General features: G+C 40.8%; 2 protein-coding genes across 19 annotated transcripts in view; both read left to right on the top strand.

The window, feature by feature from the left end:
* The window catches only part of LOC127641328 (uncharacterized), a 54,471-nt gene extending 52,319 nt beyond the window's left edge, over positions 1–2,152 (top strand). For 2 of the 3 annotated variants that reach the window (XM_052124286.1, XM_052124283.1), the window contains one exon: positions 1,873–2,152. The gene's annotated coding sequence lies outside the window, so the exon portion shown is untranslated. Of the gene's footprint in view, positions 1–1,482; positions 1,620–1,872 lie in introns of those variants that run through there. The other variant, XM_052124285.1, reaches the window with a different exon arrangement.
* LOC127641325 (uncharacterized) overlaps positions 1–20,939 on the top strand; it is a 118,354-nt gene that overhangs the window by 52,351 nt on the left and 45,064 nt on the right. For 5 of the 16 annotated variants that reach the window (XM_052124267.1, XM_052124270.1, XM_052124273.1 and 2 more), the window contains exon 3: positions 214–330. The exons of 8 other annotated variants lie outside the window; for them this stretch is intronic. In XM_052124267.1, coding sequence (XP_051980227.1) covers positions 214–330 — 117 coding nt within the window. Of the gene's footprint in view, positions 1–7; positions 331–470; positions 569–3,622; positions 4,409–20,939 lie in introns of those variants that run through there. 3 more of the 16 variants (XM_052124280.1, XM_052124277.1, XR_007970156.1) reach the window with 3 other exon arrangements.

Below are 20,939 nucleotides of genomic sequence, written 5' to 3'. Positions count from 1 at the left end.
ATTATTTTGTATGAATTTTCAATTTTCATATGGATGTTTTTCCATATGATCAATTTGTCAATATTTAATATACTGTGAATAATTTAAAAAATTTACATTTAAACTCTTATTTTGACAACTTCCTCATTCTATGAAAAGATATATAATAACATGTTAATTGAATAATCAATGAGTTAAGATTTATAGAATAAAAAAACACATTGCATTTTACAGATTTTGTCTACATGAATCAGACAGATTCAGATGATTGTCTACAACATCAGACACTGTGGAACAGTCTTACCATCACATCTGTCTTGCTGAATGCTTTTTTGATCCTTGCAGTAATTGGTGTGTACTTTTGACTAAATCCAGATAAAGGTTATCTTGTTTAAAATGTACACTAATGTAATAATATTCCATGTGTTCTTTGTTTGTTTAAACTGTTGCAAAGTGAATTCAGTGATGTTTAAGTCATTCTACTGTTTCAGGACTGGTGAAGATCTGCCTTGATGCAACGGGAAGAGATAAAAATACTTCAAATAAACCTCAGAGTATCACGGCAGCTCAAAACTCAAATGATCCACAAGTAGGAATAAATTTTTCATAAATGTTAGCTTAATTTCCATCATACCCATCCAAGTGATTCTTGCAGTCGTAGAATATCGGTTAGTAACATAGTAAAATAGTATAATACATGAACACTAATACAAAATAACATAGACACTGTTTAAATTAAATGAAATTTTTTTATAAAAAGCAATAGAGTAGCACACAGTATGTTGTCATATATGGCATTAATAGAAAATATCTTACTCTTTCAGTATGCTGAAATTGATTTGTCAATGCAACCCAGTGGAACCAGGCCTTGTCAGGACCAGAGCATCTATTCTCTTATTTTTTACAGCCAACAAAATCTGTATGTAGAAACTTAGATTATGTTATAGTGTTTGTATTTTAATTGTTTAACAGTGTTAAAAGATGCTTCTTAGATAGATTTGAAGTCTTTGTTCATTTGTTTTCATATTGCAGGGATATACAGTATCCTATATAATAGTAAGTTTGGATACACAGAATTTAAGTTTCTCTTGATCATTTCATAGTTGTGATGACTTTACTTTTATTCTAAAATGTTATTTCAGACAATGTTGTCTCGAACTGAATATTTTACATTTGACTTTTTCATACACACACTATCGGTCAAAAGTTTTGAAACAATTGACTGAAATGTTTCTCATGATCTTAAATATCGTTTGATCTGAAGGTGTATGCTTAAATGTTTGAAATTAGTTATGTAGACAAAAATATAATTGTGCCACCATATTAATTTATTTCATTATAAAACTACAATTTAATAATAAAAAAAAGGACCGAATAATAAAGAAAAGCAGTCAATAAGTGCCCAGCATAGATGGGAACTTCTTCAATACTGTTTAAAAAGCATCGCAGGGTGAAACCTCAAGATAATGTGAAGAGTACATGTCCATAAATTATAGGCAAAAGGTGACTACTTTGAAGATGCTAAAATATAACACAGTTTTGATTTATTTTGGATTTTGTTTAGTCACAACATAATTCCCATAATTCCATTTATGTTATTCCATAGTTTTGATGACTTTACTATTGTTCTAAACTGTGAATATATATATAAAATAAAGAATGAAGTGAATAAAGATAGTGTAAATATTATGTGCATTAAAAAGTATTTACAGTATTAACAAACAGTAATCAATTCATAGTAATGTTCAGTTCTGAGATTGTTTGTCACACATTACATTAAAGTTTACAGATCATTATAATAAAAATATAATTCAAAAACTAAATGCATTAAAGAGATACCAGGCTAGTTAGTTAAGTGGTCATAAAGGGCTATATATCACAATAATCATAAAGGTTTGTCTTATTTTTTGCACTAAAACTGTCACGATTCCCTGTTGTCTGCTCTGTGTTTCTCCCCTGTCCCGAACTACACTTCCCATAATCCCCTGCCCTCATCACTGCCAGTGTCATTGTTCTCACCTGTGTGTAATTTAATCATCATCCTTCTGTATTTAAGCCCTGTGAATGTTATGGTTGTCCGTGATTGTGTTCCTGCCCGTGCCCGCCGTGGATGTTTTTCATGTTTATACTTTGTTTTCCCCTCGTGGATGTTTTGTTTGTTCCCTGTGTTGTTCAGTTACTGTTGTGGAGTCTTCCCTCGTCTGATTCATAACAAAAACCCATAATAAGTTGACTGAATATAGTAATTGTTTTGGTGAGTCCGTTGGTTTGTTTCAGTTTGTTCTCTTCGACCGGCGGCATCATTGAATACCCTCGCGCCTCAGCACCCACGATAGTCGAATATAACGACGTCGAGGGCACGTAAACGTGAGAGGTATAAGGCTTCCTCCACGAACGAGAAAGCTTGTCGTGGAGGTCATCAAAGAAGGGAAGGGACTGTTGTTTACATGTTCTCTCTATTTATTCAGGTGTTGCTGGCTCGCATAATCGGCGTTGCCATGGAATCCTTGATTGTTTCTATGGTAACACTGATTATTCCAGCTTGCTGTGAGCGAGTGGCACCTAATCACCAATTCGCTGGCTGTATCTACCTCACTATGTTTCGTGTTTGTCGCTCAATTGTTGTTTGAGTTCTGTTACTTGCCTCTCTCTCTCTCTGCCCTAGTATATCCTGTATCTTTGTACTTTGTATTGGTTGCCAGTCTGTGCTGTCTGTGCCGGGATTGTGCTTACCTTCTATTCTGTTGCCTCACCTCTCTTGACGCTTCTCCTGAGTTCCCCTCAGCGATACTCTACTGGATCTGCGCCACACATGACCACTACACACACACACACACACACACACAAGCCTACGAACACACCATTTATCTCCAGCAGCAGTCGGTGCTGGGTTCCCCTCACAAATCTTTACCAGCCTAGCTGTGTCTGTTAAATAAACTGATAACTGTTATCTGCATTTGGATCTTTTGTCTCATCTTTCCTGACAGTAATGGCATTGACATTATGTTAATTAAGACGTTCATTATCAAGACAATGACATTAATTAAGTTCACTTAACTTGGTGTTCATATAGAATTAGTCGCAAGTACACAAAACTGAGATTTTCTATTTAATTGATTTTATTTCAACTTACGTTTTATTAAATGGACTAAAAATTATTTCATACAATAACCCAGCTTTAATAATGAAGATTCTAATTTATGCTTGGACAATAATTAAATACATATAAATAATAAATAAATAAATCGTAATTCTCCACAAAAATGCATAGACACCTGTACTTCTTTTGCACATGCACAAGCAGAAGGTAGATAGTGTTAACAGGGTATAACTTGGACATGTGACAACAATGCCCCCATACAGTATGTTCCCTTTGAACAAAGAAACATAACTAAATAATTCAAGCACAAGGAATTGTGGGTATCCCCTATAGCCTCAATAGTTTAAGTTATTGACTCAATAAGTCTATGGATTTTTAAGAAAAATAAGTTCAAAGGATTTACATGTTTGAGCTATTAGCCCAAAACTTGAAATTTCAATCAATGTTTAATGAAGACAACTTGATTCCTCCAGCAATGACAACATTTGGGTATACTGTGGAGAAATATGCCTTTCGTACAGTAATATCTAGCAGTGTGGACGCTAACATCATTTTCTTCTCTAATACTATTATACTGGTATATAAGAAATCATTTTCAGAGAGGAGATCTTGCTTATTTTTAACTTTGTTTTTAATATTAATAATCCTTTCCACCTATTGCCTATAAGCGGTAACCTCAACCATAGAGCAATGAGGTTTCTGAGGGTTGAAGAAGCTTCCAACCCAAGAAACGAGTTTCATGAAACTTCATGCTACAAATCATTTTTAACATTGAACACATCAGCTGATGTCCTGATGATAAATATAACTAATGACTAAGAACCAAAATGACTGTCCAACATTGTGTCATTTATGTGAAGTTATGTGATTAAGCTAAGTTTATGTCAGTTATTTGTTCCAAGTTATTTGCTACTTTATGTTTGTTTGTCTTGCCTTCAAATACAGCTGAAGTGGAATTCACATGAAAACAATCTCAATAAAGGTATTAAAGAGATAATGACTTTATGTTGGGCTTGCATATTTATTATTTATTCATATCTTTTATTTTTGTCCTTACATATAGCACACTGTTTCTGCACTACTCTACTTCATTGTGGGTAACGCATATGAAGTGTGGTTTTGTGCAAATGAAGTGCTCCATTGCTTTGTTCACTTGATAAACAACATGTTCATGCATGTATCTAGGCAGGTGCTTTACACCTTCACCAATCGATGATGTGTGAAGTTGACCTTTTGTCCATATTGTGTGACAAACAAGACTATAAATTAGAGCTGTCATAATTAAGATTACTATATATAAAATATTACATTACCAAGCCAGTTCCCCAGGTTATGGACTGCCAGGGGCCTTCAAAGTCTCAGGTCGTGTGGTCTGAGACAGACAAAAGAAGTTGAGCACCGGCCGACCACTGGGGACTCTGAGCTCTTCAGCACATCAAAAGGAACAGAATGCAGGTGTCTTAAGATCTTTTCTCTTGACATGGCATCTTTAAACAGTGAGACACGGCACAGCGGTCAAACATATCCGTCTACCGCATGTGTACTTTAAAAAACACTAAAAGGAGTTTAGTCTGAACAGCCCCTGACTCTTACAGAAATCCTTCCTCATTCTCACAACAGAAAGTTCCACTAATTAATAAAGCAGTGCAAGTATTCAGTTCCCTTTCCATTATCCAGTTTGGGTAACACTATGTGGTTGGTTTGCTCAATCCCACTCGTGGTGCATGACAAATGGTCTTCTTTTGTTGATTCTCAATGGTGAGAAGAAAACTAGACTGCATCAAGTTGTAGCGTTTAATCAAACTGAAGATTTTGCAGCTTCAGCTCTGTAAGTTTAGTTTTCTTTATGAATGTCTTTTCATGTGCGTGTAAATGACACGACTAGTCAAAAATTTGAAAAATATGTGAACTTTAAACATGTTTGATCAAAAGTTATGCCAAATTTACTGACATTGTGTATGCAAATATAAATTGTGCTTAAGTGGTTTTATTTTAATGCAAAATAAAGATTTTTAATAAAACCGTCGACCAGATGGTGAATGTGCATGTGTACATACATCATACATTATACAATAGCGCTTGTCAGTAATTCATCTAAGTTCAGGGTACATTAACTTTCAGAAGCATCATGTCGATTTACCATGTGATAGCTGTCCTGTGCTATGGACTCAATGTAAGGTTAAGCATTTGATATAGGTATAAGTTAGGCTGGACTATCTATGCTATTTACAAATTAATAATATAATTTTTTACTAGCTGTTTTTATTCAATATTTTCATTAAAGCTGTTACAATAAAAACTTATTGATGTTCTTAGTGTTTTCTTTCAATATTTTTACTAATGACACCAACTAGTGTTAAAAATGACATTGGGGTATATTGTAACAATGGAAGTCCTTGTGTTCCAAGTCTTCTGAAGCCATACAATATCTTTGCCAATAACAGTTTGAAATAGAAGTCATTATTTGCTGGTAATTTACCCTTTTTTAAAATGTTACAAGCATGTGAGATTTGAGAGCTCCATAAGAAGGGAAGATTTATAGCGAATAACAAATTGAATTTCGGTCTGTTCCTCACACAAGTTTTCATATGACTTCAGACTTGAAGTGCAGAAGTCATTCAAACTACTTATATGGTACTCTAATGGTGCTTTTTTCCTTTTTGAAGCTTGACAGTAGCTTTCCTTCAAGATGGTTACTCAGAAGCAGATTTTGTCCAACGTACACCCTATGGATCTGGTTTTTGCAATCGACCTGGAAGGTGGAAGACCCTCACATTATTGAGATTTGCCTTCGAGGGGAAGGATTACCAGTTCAAAGTTTTGCCCTTCGGCTTGTTTCTAGCTCCTCACACATTCACAAAATGTGTCAATCCGGTGCTCACTCCACTGAGGCTAAGCAGTATTAACGTTCTGAATTACGTCAATGGCAGGTTGCTTTTAGCACAGTCAGAAGAACCACCTTGCAAATGCAGGGAACAGTTGCTTGCACATTTGGAGCATTTTGGACTCATGAAAAACATGTAATTATGTCACTTTATGAGAGCTGCATTAATATTCTTCAGAAATTCTCCTTATGTGCTCCATAGAAAAAGAAAAAAAATTGCTGTATGTAATTTATCTGATGCCCCCCTCTTTCCAAAACACCACACCGAAACCATTGAGACCAACAGAAAGCATGTTCTCACGGTTGTCAAACACATCAGTAGTGAAATGGCACCCTCAACTAACAACTATCTGAATATGACATTAAAGGTTAGTTCACCCAAAAATTTAACTTCTCTCATTGTACATTTTGAGAGCAGTCTCCTTGGTTATAGGAAGTGTAATCAAGCTTGAAATCCTGATCCTGCCTACAGAGAAAAGGAGTTACATTTTGGTGTTTTCTCACCCAAAACCAACTAGATCGCCCAGAAGACATTGATTAAACCACTGGAGTCATGGATTATGTTTATGCTGACTTTATCTCCTTTTTGTAGCTTTTGGAGTTGTGGTCCTACAGAGCCGAAATATTCTTCTAAAAATCGTTTTTTGTGTTCAGCAGAAGAAATTCATACATCTCAGAGATGGCATGAGGGTGAGTAAATGATGAGAGAATTTTCATTTTTGGGTGAATTCCCCATTAAGCCCCAACCCTCTGCTTCAATTACAACACTAAAAGATTGCACAAAATGATTGACAGTCAAAATAAACGTCAGCAGTCTGTGGACACATTTTTGTTTGCCGTTTACAGAGTCTAGAGAGAACTGTCGAGGGCAATCAGAGAGGCAAAGCCAGACACACCCAGAGAATCCACAGTCACTTCCAGGACAGCTGTGATACGCGGCACATGTGGCAGGGCATCCAGGCCATGACCAACTACAGGACAACATCAGTTGCCTGTGACAAAGATGCCTCCCTTCCAGATGTGCTGAACAACTTCTACGCTCGTTTTGAAGTGCAGAACGATGTGGTGGCAAGGAAGAACACCCCTCCTCCCAACGACCAGGTGCTCTGTCTTACCATGGTGGATGTGAGGAAAACTCTACGTAGAGTCAACCCAAGGAAGGCTGCTGGACCAGACAACATTCCTGGCAGAGTGCTTACAGGATGTGCAGACCAGCTAGCAGATGTTCTTACCGACATCTTCAACATCTCTCTGAGCAGCGCCGTCATTCCAACGTGCTTCAAGGCCACCACCATCATCCCCATGCCAAAGAAGTCTTCAGTGTCCTTCCTCAACGACTACCGTCCCAGTGCACTCACACCAATCATCATGAAGTGCTTTGAGAGGCTCATCATGAGGCACATTAAGACCCAGCTGCCCCCCTCACTAGACCCACTGCAGTTTGCGTATCGTCCAAACCGTTCAACGGACGACGCAATCGCCACAACCCTCCATCTGGCCCTCACCCACCTAGACAAAAAAGGACTCATACGTTCGAATGCTGTTCATAAATTTCAGCTCAGCATTCAACACGATAATTCCTCAGCACCTGATTGGAAAGCTGAACCTGCTGGGCCTGGACACCTCCCTCTGCAACTGGATCCTGGACTTCCTGACTGGGAGACCTCAGTCAGTCCGGATCGGGAACAGCATCTCCACCACCACCACACTGAGCACTGGGGCCCCCCAGGGCTGTGTGCTCAGTCCACTGCTGTTCACTCTGCTGACTCACAACTGTGCAGCATTGCACAGCTCGAACCACATCGTTAAGTTTGCAGATGACACGACCGTGGTGGGTCTCATCAGCAAGAACGACGAGTCAGCATACAGAGAGGAGGTACAGTGGCTAACGGACTGGTGTAGAGCCAACAACCTGTCCCTGAATGTCGACAAAACAAAAGAGATGGTTGTTGACTTTAGGAGAGCACAAGATGAACACTCTCCGCTGAACATCGACGGCTCCTCTGTGGAGATCGTCAAGAGCACCAAATTCCTTGGTGTTCACCTGGCGGAGAACCTCACCTGGTCCCTCAACACCAGCTCTATCACCAAGAAAGCCCAGCAGCGTCTCTACTTTCTTCGAAGGCTGAGGAAAGCACATCTCCCACCCCCATCCTCAATACATTCTACAGAGGGACTATTGAGAGCATCCTGAGCAGCTGCATCACTGTCTGGTTTGGGACTTGCAACGTTTCGGACCGCAAAGCCCTGCAGAGGATAGTGAGGACAGCTGAGAAGATCATTTGGGTCTCTCTTCCCTCCATCAAAGACATTTACACAAAACACTGCATCCGCAAAGCAACCAGCATTGTGGACGACCCCACACACCCCTCACACAAACTCTTTACCCTCCTCCCGTCTGGCAAGAGGTACCGAAGCATTTGGGCCCTCACGGCCAGACAGTGTAACAGCTTCTTCCCCCAAGCCGTCAGATTCCTCAATACTCAGAGACTGGTTTGACACACACACACACACACACACACACACACACACATGTTGTGTTTCCATGTTTTATGGGGACTTTCCATAGACATAATGGTTTTTATACTGTACAAACTTTATATTCTATCCCCTAAACCTAACCCTACCCCTAAACCTAACCCTCACAGAAAACTTTCTGCATTTTTACATTTTCAAAAAACATAATTTAGTGTGATTTATAAGCTGTTTTCCTCATGGGGACCAACAAAATGTCCCCACAAGGTCAAAAATTTCGGGTTTTACTATCCTTATGGGGACATTTGGTCCCCATAAAGTGATAAATACACGCTCACACACACACACACACACACACACACACACACACACACACTTGTTGTGTTTCCATGTTTTATGGGGACTTTCCATAGACATAATGGTTTTTATACTGTACAAACTTTATATGCTATCCCCTAAACCTAACCCTCACAGAAAACTTTCTGCATTTTTACATTTTCAAAAAACATAATTTAGTATGATTTATAAGCTGTTTTCCTCATGGGGACCGACAAAATGTCCCCACAAGGTCAAAAATTTCGGGTTTTACTATCCTTATGGAGACATTTGGTACCCACAAAGTGATAAATACACGCTCACACACACACACACACACACACACACACACACACACACGTGTCCTGAGTTGCACTTTAATTACTGTCACTTTATAACTGTCTGCTACCGCAATAACTGCTATGTGCATAGAACACTCTCTCATAGAATGTTTTGTTTACGTTTTTAGGAACTGTCATCTTTTTGCACTACTGTGTACTGGTCGGCACTGCACTGTCTCTCACTGTGCCTATTGTCCTGTTCATTGTCAGAAATTTCTTGTACTGTCCCGTACTTTTGCACATGTTTGCACGTGCACTTTATATAGGTATATAGGTATATATAGGTATTTTATATAGGTATTTTATTTTGTTGTGTAGTCTCATGTGGTCCTGTGTTTGTCCTATGTTGTTTTTATGTAGCAAACCACTTGACTTGACTTGACTTGACTAACAGAGACAGGTGAGTTATCTCAGGACACTTATTTCAGTGACAGGCTATCTTTCATAGGCTATTCTTAGGCTATGTTTTTTTATCTTTCCATAAAAAAACAATTGCTTACAGGTTGCCAGTGCTGGAAGGATTACTTGTGAAATATAATCAGGTACTGATTACAAATTACATGACCAAAAAATGCAATCAGTTACAATCTCATTGATTAAATATTAGGAGTAATCTAATCCAATTACTTTTGGATTACTTTCAACCTAATTCTATAATATGTTATGTCACATGCATTTGAGTAGGATAGTCATTTTAACATAAAAGTACAAAGAGGAAAAATTACATTCTTTCTTACTAACAAAAAGCCTCACAAAAAGACCTCCTTATGACATTTTTAAATGAAATAAACATTCAATCTAACAGCAATGACAGTGCATGGCCAAAGTTTATCATTCAAAACACTGAGATGTCAAGTTCATTTTAAAAGTAACTTTAGTCTGATTATGAGTATTTTAAAATGTAATTTAATCCAATTACAAGTACTTGATTTTTGTAATCTGATTACACAATCCAGACTGCATGTAATCGGTTACTACTCAGTACTGCTGGTTGTAATGGGGGAGAGTAAATAATGACAATTTTCAATTGAATGCATTTTGGGTTTAACTCTTCCTTTAAACGCTTTGACCACTACCCCCTACCATAATGTGTCATTACCGTTAATGACCTCTAGAGGACAGTTTAGGGCTTTGGAGTGGCCACTGTACAGTATATTACTGTAATCTGAGCTAGTTTATAGTCTAACATTGCAGTGGACAAATACTGTTGAAATTTAAACAACTATGAGGAAAAATGCTATTATCTGTGTGAGTTTTATGATGTGTTTGAGCGATAGAACTTTATTGTGGAAAGGTAAACACAGTTAGGGGCTATTCACACGCACACATTTTTTTTTTGTCTGTCCTCCCTGTTTTTCAGTCATTTACGTAAATAAACATACATAAGATGGATGCACTTTATCGATTCGTCACGTTTCACTGTTCTCAGTGCCCCGCATAGGAGCGCCATGTTATATTTAAATGCCATAAGAACTTAAACTTTTAAAAACAAGACTGTTTCAGTACTATTCGTGGCGCTTCATGTAGCTTTTGTAAGCGCAAGGACACGTTTGCTGTGAATGGCCCCTAGATCCTGTAACCTTTCAAAACTTTGAAGAATACTAACCATAGGTATACATTTAGATAGGGATGATATGAACATGTCCCTATCAACTTTCAGAAAATCTGGAATGTCTTGACCAACATTTGGGCAATGTTACCTCACAGAAAATACTTTATACTTTAATTTTATTTTCATTTTAACAACTATTAAAAGCGTTTAGTATAATTATCAGTGTGCAAATTATTGTCCTACCTCTTTTGAAGCAGCACACAAACGTTGTTGTCTCGTGGCACCTTTTACTTTTCCCAGTGCTGTTCAGGATGCACCAATCACAGTCGATTCTAAGATTTATTTAAAGTAATTTCTGGAGAATACACGGGCAGATTATCAATGGCATAGATTATCTTATGTTCTATCCTTGAAAATTAATAGATTTAAACAAGCATACTTTTTATTTACAAATGTTTCCTGTCTAAGTCAAAAGGTTTTGCATTCAGCCCAAAGAAGGATTCTGCTTTTTCGGCTGGTGTGGTGATGAAATGTTTCCGAAATCAAGTCCCCAAGGAGATAACGTTTCAAAATAACTTGACTGGCTTCATATAAATTATAGGAATAGAATTATAGGAATTTTTATTTCACATAAAACTAGGAAATTTTGTCTTTTTGTTTTTGACTGTTCAAAATTATATATTTAATGTGGTTGTATTTAAAAATTATTAGTAATTTAAATCAACTGCTATATACTATGCAATTCCCCAACAAATCTTTTGAATTCCATGCCATTACTACAATGCAACCCACAAAATGACATGTTGTTGTTGTCATCTATCACCCCCCAGGTCAGCTGACAAGATTTCTTGAGGAATTGGATGTCCTGCTGTCCTCCTTGCCAGAGGATGGCAGGCCACTTGTGGTTCTTGGCGATTTCAACATACACCAAGACAAGCCCCAGGCCATTGAACTGAATACTCTTCTGGCCTCATTTGACTTGGGAAGACTACACACCACATCAACTCACAGGTCGGGCAACCAGCTGGACCTCATTTTTACACGTAACTGTACCACCTCTAATATTCTTGTTATACCTTTACATGTCTCTGATCACTACTTTGTTCAATTCAACACGATTCTCCCATCCATTGTAAAACCGACCTTTGCTTTCCTTTCGCCGTAACCTCCATTCCCTCTCACCCTCTCGCCTTTCCACTGATGTCTCTGCCTCTCTTCCCACAATAAATGTATTTTCCATGCTTGACGTAAACACTGCCACAGACACACTTAGATCTACTTTAACAACCTGTCTAGACAACATCTGTCCTCTCTCCTCTAGACCAGCACATACTACACCTCCCAGCCCCTGGCTGTCTGACGTCCTTCGTGAACATCGGACTGATCTCAGGGCAGCTGAGAGGAGATGGCGGAAATCTAAAGATCCAGCTGATCTAGGTAAATATCAGCTTCTGCTTGCAACTTTTTCAAATAACGTTAAAACTGCAAAAACTTCATATTACCAGACCAAGATCAACAGCACCACAGACACTCGTAGTTTGTTTAGAACATTCAACACACTTCTCTGCCCTCCCCCTCCACCACCTGACACATCACTGACAGCAGATATATTCGCCACATTTTTTACTAATAAGGTTACAGCCATCAGCAATACATTCACTGCACCACACCCTGTCAAACACCTGGCTCCTGTATGCAACTCTTCTTTCTCTATGTTCTCTCCTTTAACTGACACTGAGGTCTCTAAACTCCTCCTCTCCAACCACCCTACAACCTGTTCCCTTGACCCCATTCCATCACACCTTCTCCAGGCCATCTCTCCGTCCATCCTACCGGCACTTACACACATAATTAACACATCCCTTCTTGCAGGCACTTTTCCCACTACATTTAAGCAGGCTCGAGTAACCCCACTGCTGAAAAAAACCTGCACTTAACCCCACACAGATAGAACACTACAGACCAGTCTCTCTCATCCCATTCATGGCAAAAACACTTGAAAGGGCAGTTTTCAATCAGATCTCCGCCTATCTCTCACAGAACAAGCTACTGGATGACAATCAGTCAGGCTTCAAAAGTGGACACTCCACTGAGACTGCCCTGCTGTCTGTCACTGAGTCGCTGAGACAGGCGAAAGCTGAATCCAGATCATGCGTTCTGATTCTGCTGGACCTTTCTGCTGCCTTTGACACAGTCAACCATCAGATCCTACTCTCCACCCTCTCTAAACTGGGCATCACTGGAACTGTGCTTGACTGGTTCAACTCTTATCTCTCAGAAAGGTCCTTTTGAGGTAGCCTGGAGAGGGGAGGTATCCAAGCCACATCAGTTACTTACTGGGGTACCTCAGGTATCAGTGCTTGGGCCACTTCTCTTCTCCATATACACAAAATCACTGGGACCCATCCTCCAGTCACATGGTTTCTCTTACCACTGCTACGCTGATGACACACAACTCTACTTGTCTTTCCAGCCCAATGACACCACAGTGACCGATCGAATTGCTGCCTGTCTGGCAGACATCTCAGCCTGGATGAAGGGAAAACCACCTTCAACTCAACCCAGCCAAGACCGAAACTCCTTGTCTTTCCAGCCAACCCTGCTGTTGAACACAACATCACCGTGCAGTTGGGTCCAACTACAGTTTCATCTTCCAAAACGGTCAGAAATCTAGGGGTAACCATTGATGATGAGCTAAATTTCACAGACCACATTTCAAAGACTGCAAGATCATGTAGATTTACACTCTACAATATAAGGAAGATAAGACCCTTCCTCTCTATACATGCCACACAACTGCTCGTTCAGTCCCTTGTCATAACTAGACTGGACTACTGTAATGCTCTCATTGCAGGCCTTCCTGCATGTGCTATTAGACCTCTCCAAATGATCCAGATTGCAGCAGCATGTCTGGTCTTTAATGAAACTAAGAGAGCACATGCTACACCCCTCTTTGTCTCTCTCCACTGGCTGCCAGTTCATGCACGTACTAAATTCAAGGCCCTGATGCTGGCATACAAAACAGTTACTGGGTCTGCTCCAGCATACCTAAAAACATTTATGCAGAGCTACGTTCCCACCAGAAGCCTGCGGTCGGCTAAGGAACGTCGCCTTGTCGTACCAAAACAAAGAGGCACCAAAACACTTTCCCGGACTTTCAGTTTCATCATACCACGGTGGTGAAATGACCTTCCCAACTCATTCCGTGAAGCTGACTCACTCTCTATCTTCAAAAAACGGCTAAAAACACATCTTTTCCAAAGCACTTAACCGGTCACTGAAAAAATAAAAAATTTAAAAACAATTATTTACATTTCTTGTTGCACTTAAATCTGTTTTGTATACTATTCTGATGATAGTGAAACTTTGTAATATGGCACTTTTTGTACCACTGTCTCCCTAAGATGATTCACTGATGTTTTTCCTCTTTTGTAAGTCGCTTTGGATAAAAGCGTCTGCCAAATGAATAAATGTAAATGTAAATCTGAAAACATACAGTGGATATAAAAAGTCTACACAACCCTGTTAAAAAGAATGAGACAAAGATAAATCATGTCAGAACTTTTTCCACCTTTAATGTGACCTGTAATGTGAACAATTCAATTGAAAAACAAACTGAAATCTTTGAGGAAAAAAAAAAAAAAACTTACAATAACCTGGTTGCATAAGTGTGCACACCCTCTTATAACTGGGGATGTGGCTGTGTTCAGAATTAACCAATCACATTCAAACTCATGGTTCTCCTCTCTATTCAAAAGTACCCATGTTTTCTGAAGCAATATAAAGCTCTGCTGCCCTCTGGAGGGATATTTGTCAAACAGAGCCAAGTATGCTGCAGGCTGAAGATCTCCAAATGGGTGCAGAATCTCCAAAAGAGGGTGGCATTACTTCAGAAGAGGGCAGGTTTATTTCAAAATAAAACATGGAAAGGGTTAGGTAGAGGCTCTATATCTTTGCTGGCTGTTTGTAGCTCCCGCCCATTTTTGAAGCTCTGCCTGCAGCTATATGCATCTCAGCAGTCTTCTTATTTTGTGTATATTGTATATTTTATATTATTAGGTGAATATTGTGTTGTGTAACAGATGTGTAAACTGTGTTATGTGTAAATCAGATGTTTATTGTAATTGCCATTCTGCTATGTTGCTTGGAATCACACCCAAGAATTTCACCCACTGTTGCACTTGTGTATATGTTTGAGTGACAATAAAGGGATCTGATTTAGATTTGATCATAGTAGTACAGTAGGATTAAGCAATTTCAATGTTTGATTTTAAGGTTTGAAATTTTTGAATGTAAAAATGTGGTTCCATCAGTACCAGCTCTCCCTTTAGGCATAAACGTAAAGTTGCCTAGGGCCTCCAATCCGCCATGGGGCCCCCACACTGTTAAAGACATTATAAGTACTACATACTGACGTGGGCCCCCACATAAAAGTTTGCTAGGACCGGCACTGGGTTCCATGTGGAGTCGTCATTAGTATGATATGACATCATTTTCATATTTGTAGAACTATTCCAGTCAACTCAGCAGTCCAGTGATTGCAAAGTCATTATATACAAAAATTTGAGACAAACATTTTACAGCAGGGGTTGGCAACCTTAGGCACACAGGTTTTAAAGGAAAACTTGACCTCAAAATGGTAATTCTCTTACCATTTACTCACCCTTATGTCATCTCAGACTCGTATGACTTTCTTTGCAGAACACAAACTGAAGAACATATGAAGTGTTCTTGTCCATATAATGCAAGTCAATGGGGGTTCAACGCTTTCATGCTCCAAAAAGCACATAAAGGCAGCATAAAGGTAATCCATTAGACTCCAGTGGTTTAATCCATGTCTTCTGAAGTGAGAGAACCGATTTTGTAACTCCTTTTTCAATAGAAATCCTGATGTCTGCAGTCTTCTGGGCAATCACGATTTCAAGCTCGATTACATTTCCTAAAGCTCTGCACATACATTAATGTCTCAGGTATACTTAATTTTTCAGTGTTCCGGATCAGATCATGCCGTGTCGACTGCACTGCCTTTCAAAGTATACTCTTTTGACCAGGTGTGAATACAATGTATCTGTCGCATGTGCACTGAGCATGTGCACTCTTACTTTATATTAAGAGGAACAAACAAAATAAATAAATAAACAATAATAATTATATTCGAGAATATAATCCAGTTGCTTTAATAAACCTTCAAACATCATCTCTCATATCTGATGTTCCTTTTTTTTCTTGCCAAAAGACATTTTAATGAATGTTATTAATTACTTTTGCCTGCAATTTTGAGTGCTATACTTGTCTTGCGTTGTTGTAGGTTGTGCAATATACTATGCCATGTTCAACTGTCTCTACTTCATCACAATGGCTGCATAACCCAGTATGATGCTTTTTTATTTGATATAAAATTCCATTTAATCCAGTGTGACCTATGTGTTTTATTGTTAATATTGATCCTTCTGTTATTCTTAATAAAACTGTCATTCCTCCTCCTGAACCCACATTTTTCCTGTGTCTTAAATAAGTGTCTCCCCTTCATTTCTCTATCCCAACGCTTCTGCTAGATATTATTTGCAGCTTTACAAATAAGTGCCTTGGCTTCTGATTTGCTGATATGTATTATGAGTTCGACATTATTTAATTTTATTATTTTTTGCTAGTTTAACTTCCTTTTAATGGTGGATCACAAACTTTAAAAGAGTGCATTACCGCCACCTGCTGTAATCTGGGACCTATTCCTCCCTCCCCTTCTCCCTTCCCCCATCCCAGAAACAAGCTCTGCATCTCAAACTGGATCCTATCCACACTAAACTGTACCCGAGATGAGAATTAGAGTATCCTAAATCATAGTATGTGGAAATGAGTTGCCCAGATGGTCTACTATAAGTGTGGATCCGTGAACACTCTTTTGGCTAAAAGTGCCCGCAATCCCTTGTTTGACAAAGACTGTTTGTTTTCAGAACTACAATTTATATATCATATTTGGAAAAATAATAAACTGGTGAGACTGGCCAAGCATCATCTCTTCATCATGATTTTACACATAAAACAACATTAAATGTTACATAAGTTTGGTTGAACGCTGTGAAGAGAAACTACTTTGTTCTCACTGTCAGATGAAGACGCTGGTCGGCTCAATTAATTGTGAACAATCATTTACAGTGATCAGAAAAGGGTTTTAATGATTAATAACGTCTAGGTTACGGATGTAATCTCTGTTCCCTGATGGAGGGAATGAGACGTTGTGTCGAAGAAGCGACACTAGGGGTCTCTCTTGAGCGCCGAATATGCCTATTATCTATGAAAAAAGGCCAATGGGTATTAGGCAGACAGTATTTGCATACCCCTCCCCGGATATATGGGTATTAAAGTGGGCAATTACGTCGAGTTCATTCAGGAATTTTCTGAGGAGCCAGAATGGTCCGGCCACTACAGTGGCTCAGCTCAGCGACATGGCCGGGAGGACACAATGACTCGTTCCCTCCATCAGGGAACAGAGGTTACATCCGTAACCTAGACGTTCACCGTCTGGGGGTCCAATTCAAATCACGCCATGTGCTGAGCCGTGTACGTGTACTGCTGACACAAGAGCGGGGAGATATATTTACGTGCAAAGGCGACCAGTTGTGTCAGGCTGCACGTACTCTTCCCCAATGCCCGTAAAAGACGTCGGAGCCCTTTTGGTTACCCTAAGCAAGGGAACAAGTCGAAGCTTGCCCATCTGGGAACGGGCCGAGCCTAGCCGGGTCTCTTTTCTCCCTATGTTTCTCGCATAGAGCAAAGCGGCTGGGGCCCTTACACGCATCGTGGGAAGGGGGTCATACCCATTTTCCTATTCTTTCAGGGGGAAAAGACCCTGCGGAGACCACACCTGCCCAGCAACTGTGAAGTAAGTGGCTAGATACATCACATGGGCCCCTCAGGTCGCATGTGGAAAAAATGGCGCGGTGGTACATCCAGCCTCAAGGAGGGTGGAGTTGCTACAGCACGGCGACAGGAGGGCAGCTGGCACTGCCTAAGGGAGACGCGGGTCCACTCGCAAGGGGACCGTACCGTGGAAAATACACACAAGAGTCCAGACCTGCGGAGCACCTATACCAGTATGGGTAGATTAATTTCCCATAGCGGACTGGGTCAGCTAATTCTTCCGCTGAATTGCGGACCCATAGGGCTAGGGAGGAATCGTCCAGGGATCCGATTATATGGAATCTCCTGGGAGAAAAGCGCACAATTTTACCTCGACCGAGGGAAAGGGCGCTAGGTGCAAGCGATCCACCTGGTCAGTTCGTTAGCGTGTTACTGAGTTCTACCGGCTCGGACCTGAGAAGACACAGGACGATACTGACTCAACCCTGAGATTGTACAATCTCGCAAAGGTATTAGGTGTTGCCCAACCCGCTGCTCTACATATGTCTGCCAGGGAGGTACCCCTGGACAATGCCCACGAGGACGCAACACTCCTTGTTGAGTGAGCTCGGACCCGCAAGGGGGGTGGGGCACGGACTGGGTGTGTTAGGCCAAGGAAATGGCATCCACCACCCAGACAGAGTTCCCTTTCCGCTGTCTGCCAAAGCAGACAAAGAGCTGCTCAGAACATCTAAAGCTCTGCGTGTGTTCCAAGTAGGTATGCAAAGCACGTACCGGACACAGCAACGAAGGGGCTGGGTCTGCCTGCCTCCACCACCTGGTCTCTGAACGGCGTGGTAGGAACTTTGGGCACAACGTCCGGCGTCGCTAACAGAGAACGCTTGCAGGTCCCCAACCCTCTTGATGGAGGCAAGCGCGATCAGTGCCGCCTCCCAGGCCTCCAGACCAGTACCTGCCCTGTGGCCGCCTCCCAGGCCTCCAGACCCAGTCCCTGCCCTTTGGCCGCCTTTATCCTTTCCCAGCCCTGAAACTGCCCCTAGCCCCCTGAATCATCCTCCTACCATCGTCTTGGGGTGCCAGGAGTCGCCCTTTATAGGAGAGGGGGGTAATGTCACAGTTGTCTCCACAGTGTTCAAGGACTCTTATTTTGAAGCTTTCTCCTGCACTACATTTCCCAGTATCCACTGCCCTAATCATTTGTTATCCCCACCTGTATGCCATTCCCTCATTAAGTTTCCAAGTGTATATATACCCACTAGTTTTGTTTAGTCAGGGTCAGTCCTTGAACGGTAATGTTTGAATGTTAATGTTTGATGTTAGGATTTAGCGTATGTTTTACTCCAGCGTGTGTTCCACTCCTGTTTATATGATTAAAGGATTTAAAGTTCCTACTCCTGCTTCTCCTCTTGACTCCTTGGGCACCAAACGTTACAGTGTCTAACTTGTTTAAGGTTTTCTCAAAAGAGTGACTGATTCGACAAATCTTGTTCAGAGAATGGAGTTTAGTGTTTTGTAAAAAAAAAAACTGTGATATCTCAGAATTTAGAGTTATAAAGTTGCAATTACAAGAAATAAAGTCACAACTGTGAGATATAAAGAATTATTTATTTTTTTATTCCAAAGTGTGATGCACTGAAACCAAAAGTTTAAACTTGCATTTGGAGCTCCTTTGCACATTCTATCAAAAACTGAAGCTAACCAACGCACTATTTATATAGAATTTATTGTTTTAAACTTCATTTCGATTAATTTCCTCACAATAGGACAACTTGTATATCATGATTTTCAACAATCCACTTTCAAATCAGTTGTTCCCTTTACAAAAGGCTTCACTACGATGTTGCGCTGCTAAGCGCTACGGGGAACAGCTTTCGCTGTGAGCCGAGCTGAATAATGTGTGGAACACGTCAATGGACATTGACCGGAATTTATAGCCTCGGCTGATGAAATCATTAGATGCACCTGAGGCCAGGCTATAAATGGATACGTCACCAGGTGTCGTCAGAAACTCTTTTTTCAGAGCGATTCTGTTTCTGTGTGTTTCACACACCCTGTCAAAACTTTCTTTCCTCAGTTAGGAGTTAGAATCAGTTAAACAGTGTGCAGTGAACTTTGTTCTTTGTTCTCTTTTCTCTTCTGTTTAGAAAATATTATATATATATATTTCTAAAAAAAAGAGAATGACTGAAAGTCATAAACGGTGCGTGTTCCCCTCTTCTCGCTCTATAGCTGAAGACGACACACATCAGTTTTTGCTGTTTGTTTAGGAGCACGCTGCTCTCGCGTTGCAGCAGGGCGGGTGCGAGCACTGCGATTTGCTTTAACAGGCAGAGTGCGTCGTGCTCGCCTCGCTTGCTTCCGGGAGTCAGCACTCTCGAAAAGAAGATCGTTCGTGGGGCTCTTGCATGGTTTTGGCTGAGGAGCAAGAGACGGGTTGATCCCTTTCTCTCACTCTCTCCCCAAACCCAGCTGTTTCTTCACATTATCTCGACGCTTCTCGGATCATGAGGTGGATCGCTATTCTCTTCCCGCCTCCGAGCTTTCCGTCCGCGATAAAAAATCTACAGAGGAATTGCTCGATGTTGTTACTCGTGCGGTTGCCAGATTGGTCTGGCCACGCGAAAAAGAGACCCCCAAACGCTCCAAATTAGGGGATAGATTTTATCTTCCAGTCTAAGAAAGGGAACGCCTCATGGGTTCCTTCCCTTCTTTGATAAACCTCCATTAAGAGCTTTTTCGCTCATGGAGAACCCCTAAAAAAAAAAAAAAAATATATATATATATATATATATATATATATATATATATTTTCTTCCCGTGTTCACATACCCTCGACGTCATTATATTCGACTGTCGTGGGTGCTGAGGCACGGCGGTATTCAGTGATGCCGCCGGTCGAAGAGACGCTTGCGGGCTATCTCTGCCGGGCTCGGCATCGTCACTTAAGTAGCCCTCTCTCCCCTCAAAGCCTTGTAGGACAACCTCCACTTTAGTGGGAAGGGCTTATCAAGCAGCAGGTCAGGCTGGTGCTGCTCTGCACACTATGCTGTTTTACAGGCGTACCAGGCTGACCCCTGGGCGACCTGAGTGTGGGTTCTGCGCTTGACGAGCAAGCCGCAGACCCGCCTCGGTCCTGACTGAAGGGAGGCTCAAAAACAAAGCGTGGCTGAGTCGTGCTCCTCCTCCCAGGGATTGGGGACAGTCTCGCCACCCTCGCCAGCCCCAAGCAAGACCCAAGAGAAAACCCTGACGGTCTTGCACCTAGATTAGGGGTAGCTCCCTCGGGACGGGCGCGTGTTTCACTTCACCCCTCCCGGTACCCCCTCGAAGCCCCCATTCCCGCCACCTCCTGGTGTTTCGGGTTGCAGAGGCTTCCACCAAAATTGGGTGTTTTCGGTGTTCCTGCATCTTATTCAGGACGCTGAAGCACCGACA

This window comes from Xyrauchen texanus, chromosome 50 (genome assembly GCF_025860055.1).
Source record: "Xyrauchen texanus isolate HMW12.3.18 chromosome 50, RBS_HiC_50CHRs, whole genome shotgun sequence".
In the NCBI taxonomy this organism is placed as follows: Eukaryota; Metazoa; Chordata; class Actinopteri; order Cypriniformes; family Catostomidae; genus Xyrauchen; species Xyrauchen texanus.
The sequence above is the reverse complement of the archived record's forward strand: the minus strand, read 5'-3'. Positions and strand labels throughout refer to the sequence as shown.